This window comes from Protomyctophum bolini (assembly GCF_963924005.1).
Source record: "Protomyctophum bolini genome assembly, chromosome: 22".
Taxonomy (NCBI): Eukaryota; Metazoa; Chordata; class Actinopteri; order Myctophiformes; family Myctophidae; genus Protomyctophum; species Protomyctophum bolini.
Window position 1 is genome coordinate 22292837 of NC_137883.1, and position 25002 is coordinate 22317838.

General features: G+C 43.3%; 1 protein-coding gene across 1 annotated transcript; it reads left to right on the plus strand.

Moving 5' to 3' along the window:
• Window positions 1-1313: 1313 nt before the first annotated feature.
• Window positions 1314-23401, plus strand: LOC308309707 (uncharacterized protein; the record flags this gene model as incomplete). Its single annotated transcript, XM_080755624.1, has 30 exons — window positions 1314-1344; window positions 1670-1936; window positions 2548-2718; window positions 3099-3383; window positions 4064-4315; window positions 5113-5379; window positions 5793-6011; window positions 7156-7172; window positions 7479-7557; window positions 8389-8511; window positions 8991-9158; window positions 9843-10058; window positions 10589-10818; window positions 11742-11871; window positions 12239-12432; window positions 12983-13166; window positions 13669-13878; window positions 14394-14577; window positions 14727-14928; window positions 15100-15264; window positions 15947-16195; window positions 16360-16581; window positions 16856-16990; window positions 18101-18302; window positions 18573-18695; window positions 19580-19687; window positions 21369-21608; window positions 22176-22491; window positions 22617-22698; window positions 22987-23401. The coding sequence occupies 30 exons, from the start codon at window positions 1314-1316 to the stop codon at window positions 23071-23073; spliced, it is 5358 nt and encodes a 1785-aa protein (XP_080611750.1). The 3' UTR covers window positions 23074-23401.
• Between the last annotated feature and the right edge of the window lie 1601 nt (window positions 23402-25002).

The following is a 25002-nucleotide window of genomic DNA, read 5'->3' on the forward strand; positions in this document are numbered from 1 at the left end:
AAGTGTCGTAGAGGCTCCAGACCATGCAGAGATGGACGGGAATGTGTTCTGTACAGCCACGAGTGTGACGGCGAGACTGACTGCCAGGATGGATCAGATGAACAGGATTGTGGTGAGCGGTCTTAAAAGTACATCAGCTTTTCCGACTGCATGGGCAGCTTTGTCAGAGGGTTCAGGATGGTTGTCTGGTTTGCAGCAACAACTGGATTTTCTGTCTTTTCTTGCAACTCTGGATGCGGGCAATATGTTCCAGCCATGTTTGTCATCTTCCCACTATTTCTTTTTTACTTTAAACAACTTTCATTCATTGTCTTTTATCCAGTTCCCTTTTCCCCATAATCTCATAGAACCCAAAATACTTCCATACCCTGGCTTTGAATCCCAAAGGAGCCGGTCGAATCTGGTTCTTTTTCTGTCATCTCTTCTCTCTGCGTTTGTCTCATGAGTTTATTTTGGTTGTAAGCATGTGCGTGCGCTGTGACTCACCGCAAACTGTCCGGTACGGCACCACAGTCGCAGATTAGTTAACAGCCCTTTCGCTCCAGCGATATGTAAAAACATATCTAATCTATTTTTTACATTTGTGAATCGATGAATAATCGTTCATGACGGCATTCACGTTTAATCTAATAGTTTTTTCCCCACCACTATGTTCTACTTTATTGCTACACAGCATTGACAGCAATAGTGATTTAATGGTGTGGATCTCATACGTCATGTCGCCAGTTAATGATGGGTCGGTCATCTGTGTTCTGTTTATTTGACATGGACAACACAATCACATTGGATGAACCAGATGCATTGCTTTTAGTGTATATAGCATGAGTGCTAGTTTTCAACACCTGTCCGCACAAGTCTTAATAATTAGGCAAGCTCCCATTTCCAATGTTAAAGTAAAATTAAAGGAGTCAAAGGACAAAGTTGCATACTGGCAGCGTGTGTAAGACATTTGACACTGTTCAGTTCAGTCGTTTGCGAGATTAGCCCAGACAGTTTCACAGATGGACACATTTCTAAATGCATTGCCTACTACAGAGCATGAAATACAATTAATCTCAGTTCGTTAGTCTATTGTAATGATTTTTTTTCTCATTTAACATTCCTAATGGTTCACCTACTGTTTCTAGACTCTTCAGTGACTGAGTCGCCACTGAACGTCCCCTCATCCAGTCAATCCCACCTGCCAGATACAGTTCCTACCCAGCCTCTCACCACCGCCAAGCCAAGCTGCGTCTATCCTTCTTTCCTGTGTCCGGGGTCATCGCTGTGCATCTCCTCTACCCAACTGTGTGACAAGAAGAAGGATTGTCCGGATGGCGCCGACGAGAAGAACTGTGTCTGGAAGTGTCCTAATAGAGGTCAGTGTACTGTTACTGACCTGTTATGGTCCTACGTAGGCCAAATCTTTGTGTTTCTGGTATTGTATATCTTATTGTCTATTCATTTTGTATGTCCGTGGCAATTTGTTTTGGACAAATGTCCACCAAATGTCTTTTTTAAGTTATGTTTCAGTTCCAATTTGTTATCGTTGTTAAAGAGTTGGGGAGATCCCTGTTACTGAACAAATGCTCTATAATTATGACTAATAATATCACAATTATCATTTACAGCACATTTAACCAAGTTATCAAATATTATTTTTGTCCAATTCAATGTGCGTCCTCTGTAGCCGACTTCCGCTGCAACGACCGTAGAAGCTGTGTTTCCAGGCGTCTGGTGTGTGACGGTCGATCTCACTGTCACGATGGATCGGATGAGCGTGACTGTCCCTCTATATCTGCCGCTCCGTCTCGGCCAGCTGCTCCGTCCCAGTCAGATGTTCTGAAGTGTCGTAGAGGCTCCAGACCATGCCGAGATGGACGGCAATGTGTTCTGTACAGCCACGAGTGTGACGGCGAGACTGACTGCCAGGATGGATCAGATGAACAGGATTGTGGTGAGCTGTCCTAACAGTACTGCTCAAATGGAATATTTACCTTCATGGTCTTGGATGTGTGACCTGTATCTGCTGGTTAGACACTTTAAGCCTGTTAAGTATAATGTTCTACTTTATTGCTACACCGCAATAGTGTTAATTAATCGTGTGGATCTCATAAGTTATGTCGCCTGTTTATGTCTCTTATGTCATCTGTGTTATATTTGACATGGACACAATCACATTGGACAAACCAGTTGCATTGCTTAAAGTGTATACGATTGCTAGTTTTCCAACACCACACACATGGCTCAAGCTCCCATTTCTATTAAATATAAAACAAAAAAGAAAACAAATGCAAGGACTAAGTTGCATACTGGTAGCGCGTAAGACATTTGACACAGTTTGTGTAAACAGTCCGGGACCAATATCCCAAACCACTGAACCAGACTCACAGACACATTTCTAAATTAATCACCTCCTACAGAGCATGAAATACAATAAATCTCAGTTATTTAGAAACAGTAAGTCAACCGTTAGGAATGTTAAATCATTTCACTGAAATAGACTAGACTCTTCAGTGACTGGGGCGTCACTAAACGTCCCCTCATCCAGTCAATTCCATCTGCCAGATACAGTTCCTACCCAGCCTCTCGCCACCGCCAAGCCAAGCTGCGTCTATCCTTCTTTCCTGTGTCCGGGGTCATCGCTGTGCATCTCCTCTACCCAACTGTGTGACAAGAAGAAGGATTGTCCCGATGGAGCCGACGAGAAGAACTGTGTCTCAAGGTGTCCTAATAGAAGTAAGTCCTAATGAAGGGGAAGCCTTAAATATTTTCCAGTTGCAGCCGAGAATTATTTTAATGGATACAATTTTATTTGAACCAATCTGTATGGTAGTCGGATTTCTATTCTTTTTTTCCCCTTTTTTCAATTTTAAGTTGTGTGCCAGTTCCAATTTGTTATCATTGGTTATCCTGTGTCCTCTCTTAAATATAGACCTGGGGAGACCGCTGTTGCTGAACAAACGCTCTATAGCAAGGAATATCACAATTATATTTTACAGTGCATTTAACTATGAGTTAATATTCTTTTGTTTCAATATAACAAGATGAAACAATATTCATATGGGCAGCAATGTTACATGTTTCATTGACCAATTCAATGTGTCCGTCCTCTGTAGACGACTTCCGCTGCAACGACCGCAGAAGCTGTGTTTCCAGGCGTCTGGTGTGTGACGGTCGATCTCACTGTCACGATGGATCGGATGAGCGTGACTGTGCCTCTATATCTGCCGCTCCGTCTCGGCCAGCTGCTCCGTCCCGGCCAGCTGCTCCGTCCCAGTCAGATGTTCTGAAGTGTCGCCTAGGCTCCAGACCATGCAGAGATGGACTGGAATGTGTTCTGTACAGCCACGAGTGTGACGGCGAGACTGACTGCCAGGATGGATCAGATGAACAGGATTGTGGTGAGCTGTCTTAAAAGTACTGTTGTTCAAACGGAAATCTTTGTTGTTTTCATCTTTGCAATGGTCTTTGCAATTGTATCTGACTTGTGCTGCTTGAAACGTCACTTTAACCCATTGGAGCCCCAATGTCCATGCTCTGTGGGGAACCATCCATTAGCCACTTCCTCCTGGGGATCCTGAGGCATTCCCAGACAGTGGACAAAAGTCAAAGTCTGTGCGATTTGTTGCACACGTTACCGCAGTGAAATGTGTTCTCCGCATTTGCCCATCTCTTGGAGCAGTGAGCCGCAGCCAGGAATCATTTGATTTGTTGATTTGACACTCGGGTAAGCAAAGGAGCAGCTCTACACCGAATCTCTCTGGGGTGACTGAACCTTTCACCCTATCTCTAATGGAGATGCCAGCCACTGTCTGAGAACTCTATTTCGTCCACTTGTATCCACGACCTTATTCTTTGGTCATGACCCACACTTTATGACCATAGGTGAGAGTAGGTACTGTAGGAACGAACGTGATGTGAAAACCAATGGCAGCAAGTTACTTCCGTTGCCTACTGACGGTGTGCCATTAGCCCTGACGGACACAAACCTTCTGGCTCCTCCAAACAAAACAATTTAATGAAGAAATCTCAGTTCTTTGGTCTATTTTAATGAAATTATTTGGTAACTGCTCTGTTTCAGACTCTCCAGTGACCGCCGCTAAGGGCAGTCCTGCACTAGATGACGGATCATCGTCCAGTCAATACCGCCTGCCAGATGAAGTTGCTACCAAACCACTCACTACTACCACCACCAAGCCAAGCTGCATCTATCCTTCATTCCTGTGTCCGGGATCATCATTGTGCATCCCCTCTACCCAACTGTGTGACAAGAAGAAGGATTGTCCGGACGGAGCTGACGAGAGGAATTGCGTCTCAAAATGTCCCAACAGATGTAAGTTGTCGTCATGTCCAGACTCAAGTGCTTCTCTCTCCAGTGTGTCTTTAGCATTGCCTGGCAGAAAGGCACTGGTAGCTCAAAAAATGCTTTCTGTGGACATGGCCCCTTAAACTATAATCTGGAACTTCATTCATCTGTATGGTAGTGTATGTTTAGAAAATCACCCCTGTGTGAAGTGAGGGCTGCTCTCACTATACATCTCATGAACAATTGAATTCATGTGATTGGTTGGTTACATTTACATCATATTTGGCAGACATTTGACCTAATTTCTCCTTTCAACGGCAAATATTGAGACGTATGGGGACAAGCTTTTTTGGCTAGTGCCCCTCAGAAAAGAAGAGAACTTAATTTAAGCCATGACCACAATTTGAGATTTAGCCTTGCAGACTCTATACTAAAGAATATAATTTTGTTTAAGCTTGTATATCTGCTATTTTTCAATAGCTAAAGTTTAAAATTGGGGTTAAAGTGGTTAAAAGCTAAGGTGACACAGATGCGTTCCGGGTCTTAATGGGTTAACTCTTGAGCGTAAAATCAAACCAACTTCACCTGTAGAGTTAAAGATCTATAAGGGTATGTTTGGTTACCAACTTTCCATCATTTAGCTGGGGACTACCTGGATCCCTCAAGGAACACTGGTGTCTGTTAGGACACCACCTACTTGTGCCAACTAGTACAGTATTGGATTAACTTTGAGTTAACAAGGTTATTTTTTTATCTACCATGGTGAAGCACATTTTAAACTTCCAATGTGTGGGTAGTAATGTTTCCAAACTTGTCCTCTATAGCGGACTTCCGCTGCAAAGACCGTAGAAGCTGTGTGTCCAGGCGTCTGGTGTGCGACGGCCGATCTCACTGTCAAGACGGATCAGACGAGCTGGACTGTCCCTCTACTCGCATAGCGGCTGCTCCCTCCCAAGTTCTGAGGTGTCGTAAAGGCTCCAGGCCATGTGCAAATGGACGGGAATGTGTTCTGTACAGCCACGTGTGTGACGACGAGGCCGACTGCCAGGACGGATCAGATGAAGAGGACTGTCCCGACTCCTGCAAAGAAGGTTATTTGATTTACAATTTAATTATAGATGTAAAATCCAATGGCGTTAAGAGGTTTTGTCCGAGCGCTTTGAAATACTTTTCCTTGGTTAAATTTTTTTGTGAACGACGTTTAAAGGGGAGTTTCCCTCCCAACAGCGACGAATTGCAATAACTAATAATTGCAAATAAAACATTTGAGCACCACTACAAGCCTACTAGTGCACTCCTAAGGTGTCAGTGTCGTACACGTGTCATAAATATTGTGAAGAAAACCTGGAGACTGACATTCTGTAATTGGGTCAAATTAACCAAATATGTATAAAATGTGATGTGTAAAACTGAATCAAAAATTTGCCACGGACAAGGTTTTGCCACGGACACATTTTGTCCGTGTGCGGACACGTTGATGACCCCTCCGTTCTAACCATTTTAGGTGAGTTCCAGTGCTCTCATGGGAAGAAGTGCATCCCGTTGTCCCAGGTATGCGACGGGTCGATTCAGTGCCTGGACAGCGAGGACGAGCTGGACTGCTGGAGACGACCGAGCAAGGCCTGCCAGCTGCGCTGTGATAACAACACCCGCTGCCTCCCCGCAAGTCACCTGTGCGACGGAGAGCAAGACTGTCGCGACGGCACAGACGAGAAGGGCTGCGGTGAGTCTTTGACGTGTCCAGTCATACCGTAGCATGACCACGGAGAACAGTCTGATTGGCCAGAGGATGTGCACTTTCTTCATGTAACTGCACATTTAACTTGGTAATAATAATTATGCCTCATATTTAACACCTTTAGTGTTCCGGAAGTTTTCAAATATAAAGGCGCTAGAGTGCCCAGCAGATGAGACAGATTTTACTTTGAAAAGCGCCACCTTACATTTCCCCCCAAAACCGGGAGGTATACATTTCCATTACTACCTCACGCTGTCGCATCTGATCTCTCTGGAATCGTTAATATTCGAGATGCTTGTTTAAAGTTGTGAGGCGAGAACATTGCTGTTCTGATCAAAACCATGGAGAGTGCCGTAGATTTAGAGGGAATAGACGGTTTTGTCGGGCCGTAAACAAGGAAGTGAGCGGCTGCACGAACAAGGCGTTGCCTAGCAATGGCCCTGTCAAAAAATGGATTACAGCAATCCAGTTTTATACCATTACAAAAACACCCGGTTCCGGCAAACATCCAGACCCCCAGGAACACGCCCGGTTGCGGCGAGCCTTCCCAAACGGTCGAAGTGACAAGAGTTGAGGTGTTACAGCTTTCCGTGCTCTGACACAGGGACAGACATACATACCCACATCCTATGTAATGGAGCGGTTAGGCACCGCTCAAAAAGACCCTAAGACATCCCAATGTCTGGTGCCTTCTACGGGTGTAATTATAAAGACGTGTGGGGACGTCTTGAGCAGTAAACCTGTTTTAAAGGTTGAATGCTACTCATTTTCAACATTGAACTTTGTCTTGAAAGATGACCTACCGGTATGTCTATGTCAACATTCAGTTGTCTATTTAGTTGTCTATTTAGCCTCGAACTGGAGGTCTACAACTTGGGGTCATGTGATCATATGACCCTACGTTCTAGGCTAAACTTATTTAGCCTAGAACTTCATTAATATACCCCTTTAGTACTAAAGTAGTGTGCATACCAGTTTTGTCACAGTTCTAAATTAATTTGCATAATGACATTTGTACTGTATTGATGATACTGTGTAAGTTATCATAATCTACACGCTATCCCTAAACAAAAACACATGTCTTAATATGTATGCATTTCAGTCCATAAATCTTTCTCCTACTCCACAGTATCGGAGCCAATCAAGGTTCGTGATCGAGATCATCAATTTGAAGATGCTGGACCCCCTTCTAACCAACCACAAGAGACTGGAGTCCCTTCTAACCAACCACAAGAGGCTGGAGTCCCTTCTAACCAACCACAAGAGGCGGGAGTCCCTTCTAACCAACCACAAGAGGCTGGAGTCCCTTCTAACCAACCACAAGAGGCTGGAGTCCCTTCTATCCAGTCAACAGTGGCTACAACCCCTTCTGTCCAGCCAGTAAGCCCTTCTATGCCGCCATGTCTGGCTCCTTCAGTGCGGTGTCCACTTTCTCCTGTGTGCATCTCTCAGAGCCAGCTGTGTGACGGACGGAGAGACTGTCCTGAAGGAACTGACGAAGAAGGCTGTTTGAAGAGGTGTAGAAACTCCAGTAAGTCCTAGCTAGAGCTTAAACGGACTGTTTTTATTGTACGTACGTATACAAATAATGTTATTACCCTATTGAGAAATCGGTGAGTGCAGACAAGGTTTCTAAATTGTCCAGATCTTTGTAAAATCAATTAAAGGTCAGTCCATGCAGGGGCTATGCCATGTGTAAAGTCTGAAACTCCACTTGAGTATACGGATAGACAATTGCAAGATCGATTGCAATTGTCACTGCGCTCTAGAATCTTTCACTTGAAAATCATAATGCGATGCGAGCGACTACCGGTATGTGTATTGCAGTGCGGGTTTGAAACGGAATTAAACTTTAAGACATGAACATTCGATCTTAGCTCTTGTCCACAATGACATTTTGATCTTGGTGCTTGTCCACATTGACACTCAATGAGTGTTTAGGAAGTGCATGCTTCAGGCAGAGCTACTTGTTAAAACTAGGTACATGTTGCAAAAGTAAAACACTTTTTTTCTTCACGTGTTTGCTTGTGGAATGTAGATATTAATTACAATTTGAATTTAGGCATTTAGCAGATGCTCTTAATCCAGAGCGATTTACAGTAAGAAAGAACAAACATGGTAATACATAAAACCTAGTCATCATGTGTACTCATCATGTGTATACACATAGAGTGCTATGTCTAAAGTACATTTAACCTGCGTCTTTATTAACTTAAGTGCAACGTTTAATTTTATATTCCATTGTACAGTGTGTAGCTCACTGAATTCTATTCTGCTGCATCGTGAGCTTGTAGATCTCCATTTTTGCTACGCGATGCTGCCATACGATAAAGCCAGTGTGTTCTGCCTTCCTCCATCTCAGATGACTTCCTGTGCAAAGACAAGAGGAAGTGTGTCCTGCCGTCCCAGAAGTGTGACGGCCGCTCCCACTGTTCAGATGGATCCGACGAGAAGGACTGTTCATCCAAGGCTGCTGCGTCTTACTGTAAGTCACACATGGACAACCGCCGGGCCGGGGGCCACAGGTTAATATCTGAATATTGATTTCAGCTGTTGACTATTCCAAACATGCATATATGCTTTAATTACTCTATTTGTAGCTGAATGTTGTTGTCTTTTTTTTATGACCAATGTATTTGGATTTAAGTTCATACAGTTAACATAAGTAACCTATTAACTAATTGCATAAAACTTTTCAGAATTCAAATTAAAAACGATATATTCAGGATTTCAATTCAAATATAGCATAATTAGTAGATCTACAAGTTCGAAGCGCGTCTCCATCTTCAAAGTATAAAGGACCAGGTGAAAGTATTTTGTGGTCGACACCCGGCGAACGTGCTGGGCCGTCTCTGGTCTCCACCAACCGTCATCGAGGGTGGTGTAACTGGATAGTGTTTCTGTCTTTCATCCCTGAGAACTTTGTGTGTGTTAATGGCACGTTTTCTTCTGTATCTTTGGCAGACTCCGCTCCCTCAGCCAATGCAGCTCAAGGTCCGTTGAAGTGTCGTGTAGGCACCTGGCCATGTAAAGATGGTACGGACTGTGTTGTGTACAGCCACGTGTGTGACGGAGAGACGGACTGCAAAGACGGATCAGATGAAGAGGCTTGTGCTACTCGGTGCCAAGCAGGTTAATTTTATTCATTATTAAGATTTTTTTCTTTTTTATGTCGTCGTATTTTTTATGTACATTAGTTTCAGCGATGAGTACTCTTTAGTTTAACTTATCTGAATTGTATAGACTAAAATAAGTGAAAGTGACTGAAATGTACCACACGACATCTTTAGATAGTCATTTGGATGCTATTGGTGTTAATGACAATAGTTACTTTGAAGGTTGAACTTAACTACGTATCTACTGAGATGCCACATACATATAGTCAATAGTGGGGATTTAGTATTCTTTATATACACTTAACATGATGGAGGTCTTACGAATGTTACATTAATTTGGTGCTGAACCTTACAGAGTTTTATACTTGTGAAGTTAAATTTTCGCTTAATTTTGAAGATAAAAAATAAGCTTTGCTCATACAGAACCTTGGTCACTGTTTCGTACCAAGTTTGTTAAGTAGTTAAGTGATGTTTTCACGCATTTGCGAGGTTAGTCTTAAAATGACCAGTGACATGGATAGTTTTACACATCAGCAGTCATTGATTTTAAAGATGACGTCACTACAGTACATTCATACATACAGTCAGTATTCATATAGCCGCATAGCATTCCATAGGGCTGCCGAGTGTACCGACAAAACAGTCATTTTCTAAAGGTTTTTCATGTGGAAACTAAAGACCCGTCCCACCTCCTCCCCAGCTGAGTTCCAGTGTGCCCATGGACGGAAGTGCATACCCCATGCGCAAGTGTGCGACGGAACAGCCCACTGTCAGGACCTCTCTGACGAAGAGGGGTGCAGGGTTCTCGCTGATGGGTGTAACCATCTCTGTGACAATGGCACTCGCTGCATGCCGGAGAACTTCCTGTGCGACGGCGAGGAAGACTGCGCCGATGGCTCGGACGAGAACAAGTGTGGTAGGATTCGAATGTGTTCTCAATCAATCGCAAGAACACCTGTTTTTAAAGCTGCAACCTGGAACTTTGGTATTGTTTAATCACGGCTCTTGGATATTTAAAGTGTCAAATTATACCAATTTGTGTTATTCCGCTTTGAGGTGACCGTAATAAAAGAGTATTGGCTGCAGATCTTTCTCAATAAAGTCACACGAATTTATTTATTTATTCTGCCTATGCGGCAGATTCCGCCAGTGATTTTCAATGGTGGAAATCCGCAAAGGTAACAAACTACTCCGTTGCGTAGGCAGAATTAAAATTGTGACCTCACCCTAAATCTGACTACCTAAATTAGTTTTCTGATTTACAAATCTCATCAAATGGTGGTCCATGGCTCACGTGTCAAACAAATAACGGGCCTTGATTAATGCAGTGGTTTTCAACAGCACTTCGGTTCAACAGTTTTTTGTTTTTTTTAAATCTGCTTTATAAATAAGTGGATTGGATTAATAGAAGGTTCATTAACATTCACAACCTTGTGTTTCCACCAGGCCTGCATCCCTGCGGAATCAGTCAGTTCCGGTGTTCTAGTGGTCAGTGCATCTCCGAGGCCCTGCGGTGTGACGGCTACGCCGACTGCCGCGACCACAGCGACGAGGTGGGCTGTTCCAGACCGCCCCGATGCCCCCCCGACCTCCGATGCCCTCACAGCCACCAGTGCATAATGAAGGACTGGTTCTGCGACGGCGAGATCGACTGCCATGATGGCGCAGATGAGAAGGTGAGGGGGGAAGGTTGGCTAAAGAGGAGAGGAAGGTTTACATTGTTGGCCTAAATACAGCTAGATTGAACTCTGCTAATGAGCAATGATTTACGTTCGGACACTATATTTCAGCAGGTCATTTGCCGATACCGATTTTTCCCGGTCCGATATTTATATATTTTTAGAACACGTTTATGCCATATCACAATAGTACAATATCCAGTCTATTATCATAATGATATAATATTGATACTAGGGATGTCCCGATCACATTTTTTGGCTCCCAATCTAATTCCGATAATTTGAAAATGACGTGTTCACCCCTGATTTCCGATCACCCGATCCGATTGGGACAACCCTAATTGATACAATTGATTATTTGCATTGCAAAACGATTCGATACAAACTAAGATATGTTGAGTTTCCATTTCGGTACTTCGATTCTTCAAATTAAAATAGATTTTTCGATGCAGTTACTATATTGTTACACCCCTCTAATTCAGCTTAAGTCTCCCGTCTCTCACAGAAAATGCACCCCTGCCGAAATATTACCATTCATTAAAGGCGAAATATCTACAGAGTAGCGATGTGCCGATGAGACATTTTGGTCGATATCTGATATAAGTAATTGCTGTTATGGTCGATAACCAACATTACCGATGTCTATATCATCTCATTCTGTATTAAAAATATATAATAATTTTGTCCATTCTGAAAAATACATGGAACAGGGTGTCTGCACTGCAGACTTAGGCAAGTCAGATTTAACTGTAATATTGTGAGCTTGTAGATCTGTTAATTTACATTTATCAGTACTTTATACGTCGACTCCACTACATCTCCGAAGTACAATTGTACTTTTACTTCGCCGTGTCTATTTGGAACTATTCTACCAATTAAGGCCCATTTTCTCGTCTGTCTATTCTGAACCGTTTGTCCAGGACTGTGCGACGGTTCCAGTGACGTGTAAAGAGTTCCAGTGGAAGTGTGGCACCAGCCAACAGTGCATCCCTCTGTCCTGGAGGTGTGACGGACAGATGGACTGTCACAACGGCATCGACGAGGACAAATGTGAGCCTGCCACCAGTGTTGATTTTTGACAGCAGATTTTGAGTTTAGTTTTTGTCAGTCTTTTGAATAGTTTCCGTTTAGTTTTAGTCAAATGGAATGTTTTAGTGTTAGTCTAGTTTTAGTCTAAATCGACTAAAATGTATTTTGGCAGGCCTTGATGCTGCAATGCGTTAATTTTGTAGATCTGCGATTTCACTCCGTTATAATTTTGTTTCAGTTAATCTTTTTCACATGCGTACTGTATGTGTATGGTAGATTTCATTATTTAGTTAGATTATTGTAGATATAACTACAACTGTCAGAGTTAAAAGATTACATGACCAGTCTGTGTGGTACACTAAAAGCCTGTGTTCGTTTGTCATTTCAGGCAGGCGACCATCTTGTCCTCCCCACCACTTCCAGTGCAGCAGTGGAGAGTGTCTGAAATCTTCCCTGGTGTGTAATGGCATCACCAACTGTCCCGACAGCTCAGATGAGGGAGTTGGTTGTACCCAGTCTAACTGTTCCAGCTCCACAGCGCCCAAATGTGACCACCAATGTATGAGCACACCTCAGGGACCGGTAAGTGTCACTGGCGTGACCTAGTTTTTCCTCCCCGGGTGGGAGGGGCTCTATTGGCTCAGTTGTAAAATGTGCATAGGAGATCTGGGTTCAAATTCGAGGTGCAACTTTAACCCATTTAGACCGGCCGATTCTTCAAAAATCATCCTAAAACTAACTAGAAGTTGCTTAAAGGTTCAGGACAACCTGACCCTATACCTTTTCGGTGCTACGAAGTTAGTAGACCTACATGTGTATGTATACATTCTTGTATGTATATGTCACCGCTCTGCTCAGAGGAGAGGTCTCGACATGATATGCCTACGTCACGTTGCAGAAATCGAACACGTGTATGTAAAATGTAACGAGTGGAAACGCACAAATAGCTAGAGAAACGGCAGAAAGCTTTTAAACCAGAAACCTATGAGATAATTGTACTATATCATTGCTCCCTATCACAAAGGACACATATCTTGGTTAAAATATAAGAAAGTGATTTTGGGTGTCCTGTCCCTTTAACTCATTGCCTGCCCTGGCTTGTACGTTTATAAACTCTTTGTCTGTTTTGCAGAGGTGTAGCTGTGCCGCAGGGTTTAAACTCACGGACGGTATTTCCTGTATTGACATTGACGAGTGTAATGAGGTGAAACCTGCAGTGTGTCAACATTTCTGCTCCAACACGCGAGGGTCCTACGTCTGTCACTGCTCCCACGGCTTTCTGCTCGAGCCAGACAACAGAAGCTGCAAGAGTCGAGGTTAGGATGAACTCTCTGGGTCTTTCATTTTATGCTGAGAAATCCTGAATGGAGTATGAAGTCTCTTGGTACGCAACGCTTGGTCTCGCCACTAGGCGGGATGTTGACTCCTGTACTTCCAAACATCTGAAATATTGCATTGAGGTAGAAAGAGTATTTCTGCATTCCATTATTACAATTTGAGTCGACGCTTGTGGCTTTAATCCCATACTAGATCACACTGAGTTTAACCAACAATGATTCAATTAAGTGTTTTATAAGATTTAAAATAAGATTTGTTTTCCAAATGGGATTAATTCAATCTAATCTGGTATTTGATGAAGAGAAGTCAGTGGAGGTACGGTTGGGCCTGTGTGCCTAGATGAACATGTATTTTATTGAACACTCTGGGTTTTCCTGTGCCTAGATGAACCGTTGTATTTTATTGAACACTCTGGGTTTTCCTGTGTGTCTAGATGAACCGTTGTATTTTATTGAACACTCTGGGTTTTCCTGTGCCTAGATGAACCGTTGCTCCTGGCCTCCGTCCAGTCCCAGCTGCTCCTGCTGGGGGTCCACAGCTCCTCCGTGCGTCTCCTGTCCTTGGCCAACCGGCCCGTCTTCTCCCTGGACTACGACTGGTCGGAGCAGAGGGTCTACTGGCTGAGCTCCTACGAGAGCATCCGGTGGGCCAACCTCAATGACACCAGCAGAATTGGGATGCTCTTTAAAGGTAACGATGCCAACATCGAAGGAACACCTACAGTACTATAACGACTGTGGGGTGACTGTGGCTCAGAAGGGTAGAGCAGGTCCAATGATCCGTGTGTCGGCGGTTCGAATCCCGGTTCCTCCTGTCTACATGTTGAAGTGTCCTTGGGCAAGACGGTGAACAGTCGGTGCCTTGCATGGTAGCTTGCCACCATTGATGTGTCAATGTGGGAAGGGAGTGTGCTGCTGTTCGCCGCTTCACCTCCCTATGGATGAATTGTAAAGTGCTTTGAGAACTTGAAAAAGCACTATAAAAATTCAATCTATTATTGTTATAACTGGGAAAGAATAGTCCTTGGCACAAATAAGTTTGAGAGCTGTAGTATCTGACTCGGGTAGCGTGAATGAGGTGGCTTCGTCAGGTTAAACCGATTTGTCCTGCTCCGTCTTGACACTGGCCTCGTGAACTACTGGGATGTACTTAAAAATCGCCAACTTTATCCCTGTCTGTGTGTGTGTGTGTGTGTTTGTCTCCAGGAGTGAAGCCAGATGTCATAGCGCTGGACTGGGTGGGCAGGAACCTGTACTGGATAGACGGTCTGGTGGCTCAGATCCTGGCAGTGAGTTTGTCCGACTCGTTGGCCAGACCTCAAAACTATACCGTGATCCTGGATGAAGAACTGGAGCAGCCCAGTTCTCTGTTGCTCATACCCAACCACGGGTAAGATGTACAGTAAACGCCAATCTAGTCTTGCCATACTAGCCTTGCTAGAAGTACTAAAATAAGTAACAAATACCGCAATGGAGAAAAACTGTTACAAATGAAAGTCTGGTATTCAAAATATACTAAAAGTCTTTCCTTCCTCTCAGTTTGATGCTGTGGTCGGAGATTGGCAGTACCCCTCAGATCGGCCGGGCAGGGATGGACGGCACACAGCGGCAAGTCATAGTGAACAAGGGCCTGAGCTGGCCGGTCAGTCTGACCTTTGACTTCTTGGATAACCGCGTGTACTGGGCAGACGAGAAGCTGCGCTGCATTGGATCCACTTCTTTGGATGGGCAAGGTGTCAAGGTAGGAAGTGTTTATTTCGTCGACTAAAACTATGGTGACATTTTTCGACTGTCCTTTTTCACCAACAAACTAAATGAAAACTAAGCTATGATGACTAAGACTAAATATATTGACAAAACTAAAGACTAAAATGTTAGGACATGAATTAATACCACTGTCTTTGTGGCGCAGATCCTCCAGCTGACAGAAATGGCGAGTCCGTTTGCGGTGGCAGTCTTCAACAACAGGATCTTCTGGTCCGACACCAAGAGGAGGACGATCCGCTCAGCCGACAAGAACACAGGAAAGAACCAGAAAAGGTTGTTGAAAAGGCCCAGCCAGCCGTTTGCACTCCGGGTGAGTCCTCTTCACTGCATTGAGACAACATGGTGCATTTACAACCAACAACTTGGAGACCGAAGAATCCATTTACCACATTTAAACGTTCTACATTACTTGTATCTACCAAAAACAAATACAATACCACATAAACATTCAAAATGACTCATCTACAAATAAAATATAAAACATATTTTGTCTGTTGTACTCTTGTTACAAGAGTTTTGATTTGCAATATGTTCATTATAAATTCAAGCTATAGAAATTCAAGCTATAAAGCAATGAACATATCTATGTAAATAAAGGGATTTTTACTTGAGTCGTGACCCATAACAAATGCCCAGTCCGTGACGTAACCCACAAATGGATCCCGACTCACTGTTTGGGGAAACACGTGGGTTGCAACCCCTCAGGGGGTTGCCAACTGAATTTGAAACTGAATGGCTGGAAAATGGAAGTTAAGAGTTTACATGGTACGTGATGCAGGCATAAACGTTCCTTAATGATTATATCTGGTTTCAGTATTCATTTATCATATAGTTTCTCTATTAAGGTTATTTTTTTTATTCAGTTTGTGTTGGTGGTGGGGAGGGTGGCAGGGCAGGGGTCACGAGACATGGCCAAAGCATTTCCGGGGGTCCCCAGCCAAAAACTTTAAGAACCCCTGCCTTATGTGACCCCGTCTCTCCTCCCCGTCTAGCTCATCCACCCCCTGTCCCAGCCACAAGCCTCCAACCCCTGCCGTCACAGCAGGTGTTCCCACCTGTGCGTCTTGTCCCCCTCAAACGAGGCCCTGCCCAGACCAGGGGCTCCAAATCTAGCCCCTGAGGGACCCACGGCAGTGTGCCGATGCCCACCAGGACTGTCTCTCAACAAGGACAAAGTCACCTGCGCTCTCTCCTTGGATGCCACCTTCCTGCTGCTGTTGTCTTCAGATACAGTCACACAGGTAATGGGGTGTGTGAGTGATTTCTCCATCTGATGGGCAGTATGTAACGGCAGGAACAATATTACTAAACATTACATATTGTCTTAATTGTTTAGGAAAAGGCGCTAACTGTTTCAGTCGTGAGATTCCATGAATTCACACTCTCTCTCCGTCTCTCTATACAGGTTTACCTACGGTCCCTCCACGAAGGTTCCAACCTGAAGACTCTCCCCAGCAGTGGTCGTGTGCTGGGCCTGCCTGGCATGTCCGTGTCGACGGGACTGGACGCGGTGGTGGACGGCATGGCTGTCTACGTGGCCTCCTCAGGCCTCGTCACCCAGCTGAGACTTGGCAACACCAAATCGAGACAGGGACTGACCCCTGTGGGACGAGTCCTTAGACTCAGGGTAAAGAATAATCAGTTCATACCATCTCTCTCTCTCTCTCTCTCGGCTGTCTCTCCTACACTGTCTCCCTCTCAGCTGTCCCTGTCATAATGTCTGTCTCTCCTACACGGTCTCCCTCAGGTGTGTGTGTGTGTCTCTCCTGCACAGTCTGCCTCTCGGCTTTCCTGCTATCCGTCTCCCCTACAGTCTAGTAAATAAAATGCATTCGACGTATGCTAAAATGCTGTCGGAATAATGTCTTTGCTAAAATGCTGTCGGGATAATGTCTTTGTAGGATGACATCATCACAGCTATGGCAGTTGATTGGGTGACCTCTAACCTTTACTGGAGCAGCTCCAAGCTGCCTCTCCTCCATGTGACCTCTTCTCACTATGCTTATACCATCCCTCTCCTGCAGGGGTCACTACAGGTAAGGGCCTCTATCTGCTGAGCCATAATATTAGCCTCTTCCCACGGCAATGTTGCCAGAAACATTCAATGTCCATTAGCATTGTCCTGATTATGTGATCAGAAATCGGGCCATCACGTCATTTTCAAATGGAGCAAAAAAATATTTGTACGGTATCCGTAAAATGTTGTATCCATATCATGATATTAGACTAGATATTGTCTGTCTTGGATATTGTAATATAGCATAAGTGTTCTATAAAATATAAATATCTGATCAGGAAAACTGAGCAGATACTCAAAATCAAATTATCTGGATCGGGAGCAAAAACATGACATCCCTAATGTCCATGTTACATATCTTTCTTTTCTTTTTTTTGATTATGCTGTGTGCAGCACATGTTTCTAATTCTTTACAATGGGAGCACCATTTGTAGAAACGACCAGCAGTGGACGAGGCGTGAAGTAGGCTTTGAAATAGTTTCAACTCTGCGGCATCTCATTTTGTTGAACTATTATTAATGCAATTAGTAAAACCAGTCGGTCACACAGAAATGTCCACAGAGGAAAGAAGGCGAGAAATGCTTTCTATCTTTGTTATAATTAAAGACTGTATGCACATGCTTGATCATCAGTCATTGATTGAGCAACGATGTGGCACAGGCCTCCTACACACGTATCAAACTAATGTTCTGTGCTCCGTCTGTGATTAATGGCTGCCACAATGTCATTCCAATGGTCGCACGGTTTGACCAAACATTTGTTTGATTGCCGACTGAAGGTATGACATTTTACTTGTTGGGTTAACTTAGCATTTTGTGGCAGTATGAAGGTTATAATGTAAGGCAGTGCTGGGGCTATTGCAAGCTCATCTATACAGTCATTTGGATTATCACTGAACATTTTAAAGATGATTAGCCTGAACTTTAGAACTAGTGTTGGTGTGCAGTAAGCTATAGAACGCTGGCCTAGGGTGCTAATCGGGCCCGATGTGTGACACTGACTAGGGTCTACATTCCTCAGTAGAAGCATAGAAAGTTTACATACCATACTTACAGATTGGTAAAAATGGCATTTTAGTCATTAAAATGAATGCCAAGTCAAGTAATTGCTTCCTTGTCTTTTCTTCAAGGGCACCACGTCCATTGCACTGCACCCCCCTGCAGGACGCCTGTGTTACTCTGTGATCAGGCAGGTGGACAATACCACTCGCTCCCAGGTAGAGTGCGCCTTCATGAACGGACGCAGCTGGCAGCTGCTGTGGGACAAATCCAACACACCCACCGCTGTTGTCTTTTCAAGTGAGGGAACCGAGGTCTTCTGGGCTGACATAGGTGAGACACAGAAATGGTTCCATGTTCTACTTTACAGCTCAGCTTTTGTTTTCCTTTACAGGACAAAAGCATGACTGGCTAGTAAGCCTTATGCGTCGATAGTCGATACAGATATTGTACCTATAATATAGAATACAATTCAATAACTTAAAAACATGCAAATGAAATATTGCTCTTAACAATATGAATAATTTAGGATTTTGTCATTTAGTGTTTTTTTTATTATTTTAAAATACATTTGTGAGGGATTTTCCTGTAACTGTGTTGTAGGCGATGGTAGCATCAACTCCATTGGACTGGATGGCTCAGGATACCGTCGGTATGAAACTGGGCCAAATCTGGTCTCTTTCACACAAACGGACAACCTACTACTGTGGATCACTAGAGAAAAAGGTGAATACACGCATGCACTATGATTTATATACATTTGATTGTCTTCGCTCTGACTATCAACATTAACCAATGGTCAAACTGTAAACACCCTTTTGTTCACAACAGAACTCTTGCTTATTTTACATTTTTGGGCAGTCAAATCTCAAGCACATTTTATTATGCACAAATTGTACGTTGCACTATGGATATAATATTTACTTTGTTGTTAAATTATCATCATTCTGTAAACGTTTTTTTACCGTTTCTTTACATTGTATTGTTAATTTATTATAACTTGTAATTGTTGGCACATTCTGTGGTGCATCACATCAACATTTCACTGTATGCATGAGTGAAGGAACCACTAGGTACCGTTTGGGCCACTAGATGGCACTACAGAGCTGGAAGCTATAATATGACGCTTAACCATAACCACTTAAACCCTACTTAGTTGATCTGGTGTCCCCCTGGGCTCTATACTAGGTCTGTTCCTTCCTTCAACACCAAATATCTAGGTCTGCTCGATGGAACCAGTTCTAGAACCAAAGTTATTTTAGTGGAAAAGAAAACACGAGAGAACTCCTGAGAAGTTAGAACCACTGTCCTTGTGGACTCCTAATGTGCCATACATGTCATAGAAAATGGTGTAATGGATATTCTGAAGAAAATGACATTCAGTAATTTAAGATGATCAAAATAAGAACATTATAATGGGTTGTAAAAACAAAATCACAAATTGGCCACGGACAAAGCCAGGCCTTGCCACGGACAGTGTATGGACACATTGATGACCCCTGGTCCTCCTCACCCACTGTTTAGGAAACACTGGGCAAATCTGTCCTCCCCTTCCCAGTTACATCAGGATACAGTACAGTAATGACATTCTCTTGTCCAACCCTCCCCAGGTACATCCAGGTTATGGTACAGTAATAACACCCAGCACAGAGAGTTGTGGTTCGAGGTGGCGACCAGCTTTGTGACCATGAAGTCTTACAGCCGGACCACCCAGTCAGGTTGGTACCTTTTCAGGAGTCTTCGTGTGTTTGTACATAATGAAGCGTTAATCTTTAGCAATTGTTTCCGATGCGGGAGAGCCTGTTTTGAGCTACCGGGTGTTAAAGCCCACTCCACACCAATGAGTCGCCATGCAACTCCTTGCAACATGCACCTACTTTCAACCATAATTCCCAGTTGCAAGGAGATGACCTTAAAACTGTTGCGACTAGTTGCATTGGTGCGGTCTGGCCTTTAGAGTTGCAATTACCTCTCTCACTGACCAAATTTGAATGTATTGTATCAATATTGTGGGCACCTTATGGAGATGTGTAGCCCTCAGGTTACTTTTTTGGCTGACCAATATATGTAGACAAAAGGGTAGGCAATTTGACATGATGTCCCTACCTGCTTGCTTGTCTTGTATTCAAAGTGTGTAAAGTCTTCATGCAGCAAGCAGCTTATAAAGTCTTCTGTATGAATAGCTTTAATTGTCTGTTGCTGATTTGTTTGTCTGTTGCTGATTTTCTGCAACGGTTACAAAGCTTGCCATGTTCGTCAAGACCTATGAAGGTGAGCACTGTTGCTACACTTGAGTCATATCGTGCATCATGTTGTGATATTTGGCATGCATATCAATATGACACTTGTATAGCTATAATTTATATTCCATATAATATTTATATTTATCAGTCAGTTTTAACCAATTAAACTATGTATCAATGTCCTGCTATAATTTGATCCAGCAGCAGGGGTTGTAGTGGGATGATGAGTGAAACTTTGGAAAGGCATATTATTAATAATGTGTCTGCATTGAGTGGACTGAAAAGGCCCTCTCGGAGTGTATTCAAGTTGAATAGAGGCCCAGGTCACATGATACCTTGTAAGAGGCCAATGTTGGCAGGCTTTGAACGACCCCAGTCTGTGTGCTGAATGGGGTCTGTCCCCCCCCCCCTGCCCCCCTTCTCTCTCTTTCTCTCACTCACTCACTCAATAGAGGGTATGCGTGTGACATCATCGTCAAACCCGGAAGTTATGCAGGAACGCCAGCGGAGTGTCAAAAAACTACTTTCTGGCCTTGACAGCCCATACATCCAAACAGAAAAGTCCTATCTGATTGACAGCCCAGACATCCAAACAGAAAAGTCCTATCTGATTGACAGCCCATACATCCAAACAGAAAAGTCCTATCTGATTGACAGCCCATACATCCAAACAGAAAAGTCCTATCTGATTGCATTAAACCATGTTAAACTCACTTTGCATGTTGCTTTGCCACTCGATGTGCCACTCGATGTGCCATTCACTTTAAGCATGCGCATACCCTCTATACAGGATACAACCGATACATCAACACAATAGCAAATCGCAACCATTTTTATTAAGGGATGGAGAGAAGCAAAGGCTTAAATTATTATTTTTTAATTTTTATGCACGTCTTTTGAAATTACTTAAATAATTAATATTATTAATTATTACTTATACTCATTAATTTCATATGGCAGCCAAGTCTATGGACTAGTTTGTTTAGGGCACTAAATGACTTGAGAAGTCATGTGACCGATGTTGTTTTTTTGACTGGTTTCGTTTTATACAATACCACACTGCATTCATGTCTCGTAAACGTATATAGCGGCAGTGAAGCTGCAATCGTGTGGCTGCCTCACTTCACAAGTGTGATTTACTTGTATTTGTATCCAGGGTCCAACAGCTGCTCGGAGAACAACGGGGGTTGTCAGCATCTGTGTCTGGCCCATCCCGGTGGTCGCACCTGCAGATGTGACGAGGACCACCGCCCCGTGGGCGAAAAGGCGTGCGTTCCCCTGATTGCGTGCATGTCGTCGGCCAGCAAGTCATGTTGGGACGGGAGCAAATGTTTCCCCTACTACAGGTTCTGTGACGGACACGTGGACTGTGCAGACATGTCTGACGAGACGGACTGTGAGTCGTCATTTATTTATTCTTGAGGGGACATTGAAGGTTGCCCTCGTGTTCAGTGCTGCCACGATGCATTACAATCCAAATGCAATTACATTTTTTCACATCGATGATAAAATGAAACAAAACATTTATATTTATTGTTTTATGACTTCAATTCCACCCACACAACCTGTACTTGAACATTCAGTGGATTTTCTGTGGTCTGGGGTTTTCTGTGTGTGCCCTTTGAGCTGCCAATGAAAACGGGCAATGATCCCTCAACAGTGACATCTGCTGGCAAATTGTTACGTCATAATATGACAACAATATATTATAATGGGATTTGTGGATTCTTCCATCAAAGGGAAATCGGAGCACTTGTTTGAGCCAAGAAAGGGCATTGACAATAATAATTTAAATACTTTTTTTCCCTTACTGTGGTTCTCTTATTTGTGGTTCTCGAACATCTTTAACATTTTTAACTCTGGCAGAAAGTATTTTCAAATGGTGGTCTTCAGCGAAATGCAATCAATTTGCGGGGTCCTTGTCATGTAAATGTTTGAGAACCGCTGATCTAAACCTCCTCAGGTCCCAGCAAGATCTCGATGACGTTTACAAACTCTTCCAATTCACCTGATCTGAAGTCGTCGTCGTCCTCTCCTTCCGGCGTTGGGACAGACTCCAAACCTCAGCTTGTGCACGACTCTTCGTCATGCGACGTCGAGCTGTGCAGCGATCATGGCAGCTGTGTCCTCGAGGGCAAAGAGACTCGATGCCACTGTGACCACGGCTATGAAGGAGTGAACTGTGGCCAGCAAGCGAGCACTAGCCACGCCCCTCTGATCCTGTGCCTGATGTTTCTTGTAATCTGCTTGGCTGTCGTCGTTGCCGTTTACAAGAAGAGGTATGAGGAGAAATTCACCTTTATCGCGTTCCCTGTGTAGGAGAGAGGTTCTTGTGAAACTTGTTCCATTAAATTCCTTTTAATCTAAAAATCTATTTAATCTGTGGTGCTTATGCTCTCTGTAGGAGGGCTGCGAAAAGAAACCCATCCATTGAGAAGGAAACGTTGATGACTGACATGGGTCCAGCGATACCCGCCGACATGGAGGTACTAATTGTACAGTACACATTATGAACAAAACTATCAAATCAGACTATTTAAAAAGACTAGTTCATCATAGAACGATAAAAGAAAGTTTGAATTATCTTTTTTCCCCACAGATCTTTCACTAATCTTTGCCTTGTCAAAGCACGCAATTGATACAAAACATTTTTATTTATTATTATTATGTTTTAAAATACATAAATCCTCATTAAATACAGACTGCAGCAGATTTATAATGAATATGAGTGTCCTCTCTTCCAGGATAATGAATATGAATGTCTTCTCTTCCAGGAGCCAGACAGTCCAGTTGATGCATTTGATGTTCGGGCACAGATCAGAGAGGATGCTCGGGCACAGATCAGAGAGCCTCCAATGTGACTCTGCAGCACATCCCAAACAGATGAAATGTCCAATCTGACACTGTCTTGGCAGTCATGAAATTCATTGTCTAATCATATGACACTGTCTTGGCAGTCATGAAATGCATTGTCTAATAATGACAGTCTTGGCAGTAGCTATGATGCAACGTTTAACTGCGCAATCCTAATATATGCACAAATATGGGCACTCTTCGGAGTTAAACGAACAGAGGATTTTACTTTGTCTAGTCTTTTGAGATCAGTGTAATCAAGATTCTACTAAAAACCTTTGCAGATTTCTATACCAAAGTAATTTATATCACTTGCATCTTTTCATGAATTTTAAAATGGTGATGCCAAACAGTCGTTTGAAATAAATGATATTGGAGGAACCACAAACTGGACTTCTATTGCTTTATTAACTGTAATTTATCAATTATCCATTTGCTAAGACATTAACTGATTTTCACCATTACCCTGTTCATATGATGTATCATTAAAGGGGAATACCACTCCTTTTCAACATTATGTTATTCATATACCTTTAAAGTCCCCCCTTTCACTTTAACCTAGAACTGGAAGTCTAGACCTTGAGGTCTTGTGATCGGTGACATCACGAAGATGTACTTTGCAAGCCAAAGACTACATCTTTGTGATGTCGCTGATCACAAGACCTTATTTCCACACAACAATAAGGTATATTAATGACAGTTACATTTGAGGTGTCAGGTTTATATGCTCTGACCGCCTAGTCCCAGCAATGATTAGACTAAAAGGAGTTGCAGTAGTCCAGGTGAGATTAAATGATCGAGGGCATTGATGGCTTTGTGAAGGTTAGGGGTGGAAAGCACTGGTCGAATTACGGTATGTAATTCTTAGGTGGATAAAAGCAGGTACAGACCACAGTTTTCACCTGAATAATGTGTCAGCTGAAACTGATGGCAGGTGTTCAACATTTTTATCTCTGTTCCACAGGAAGTCAGTGTTGTTGGTGTCGAATAACGATGTTTCAGTACTTCCACAAGTCCTGGTTGAATGTGTCACTGACAACAAACAATACTGTTCTGTTCTAACTTCCATGACATCACACTGGAACCACAATATGAATAATAAGATTGGTAAAACATGGCATCTGTGAGGGCCTCTGTCATGCAAGGGCTGTTAGAATATTACAGTGCTAACTTTTCATCTCAATTCTACGGTCTCTCCACTGTCTCGCACAAGCTTTCCTACTGTAGACCGTCGGTCTACCTCAGCTTTCCTACTGTTTCAGCTACACTGTACATGTAAACCTTCCTACCGTCTGTCTCCCCTACACTGTCTCCTCAGCTTTCATACTGCCTCTTTCCTACACTGTCTCCCTCAACTGTCTGTCTTTCCTGCACTCATTTCTCCTTCCTGTGGTCCATTAAGAGGACCGTTGGCTGACTGGTAACAGTCTTATAATGGTATGTTTGTGGTGAGCATGCCTCTGCCTGGTCCAGACTCAGATCCCTTGGGACTATTCCTGTTGCAACTTGTTTTTCTCGCCTCGGTTGTTTTCAATCTGACCATCCCCCCTACTTGTCTGAACCCTGACACCGCATTTATCCACAGAAATGTATCGGCATTTACCTGGAGGCAGGAAGAGGTGGGGTCTATTCTATTGTATTGTAAACAAGAAATGTGATTTACTCGAACCACTCAAACCCTACATATGTCTTATGGCAAAGTGAAAATTGATGTTCTGCAAGCTTGTGGATGGATCAATTTCTGGCGAAGAGATATTGTTTAGTCAGTGGTTAAGTGGTTAGACCTACAGTATAGTATATTTTATCCTAGCATTGTGTGACTATGTGACTGAGCCGGCGTGATTCAGGAGTGTGTGTGTGTGTGTGTGTGTGTGTGTGTGTGTGTGTGGCCATTGCATCACACTTGCAAGAGTTGTGTGACTCAGAGCTCAGGTAAG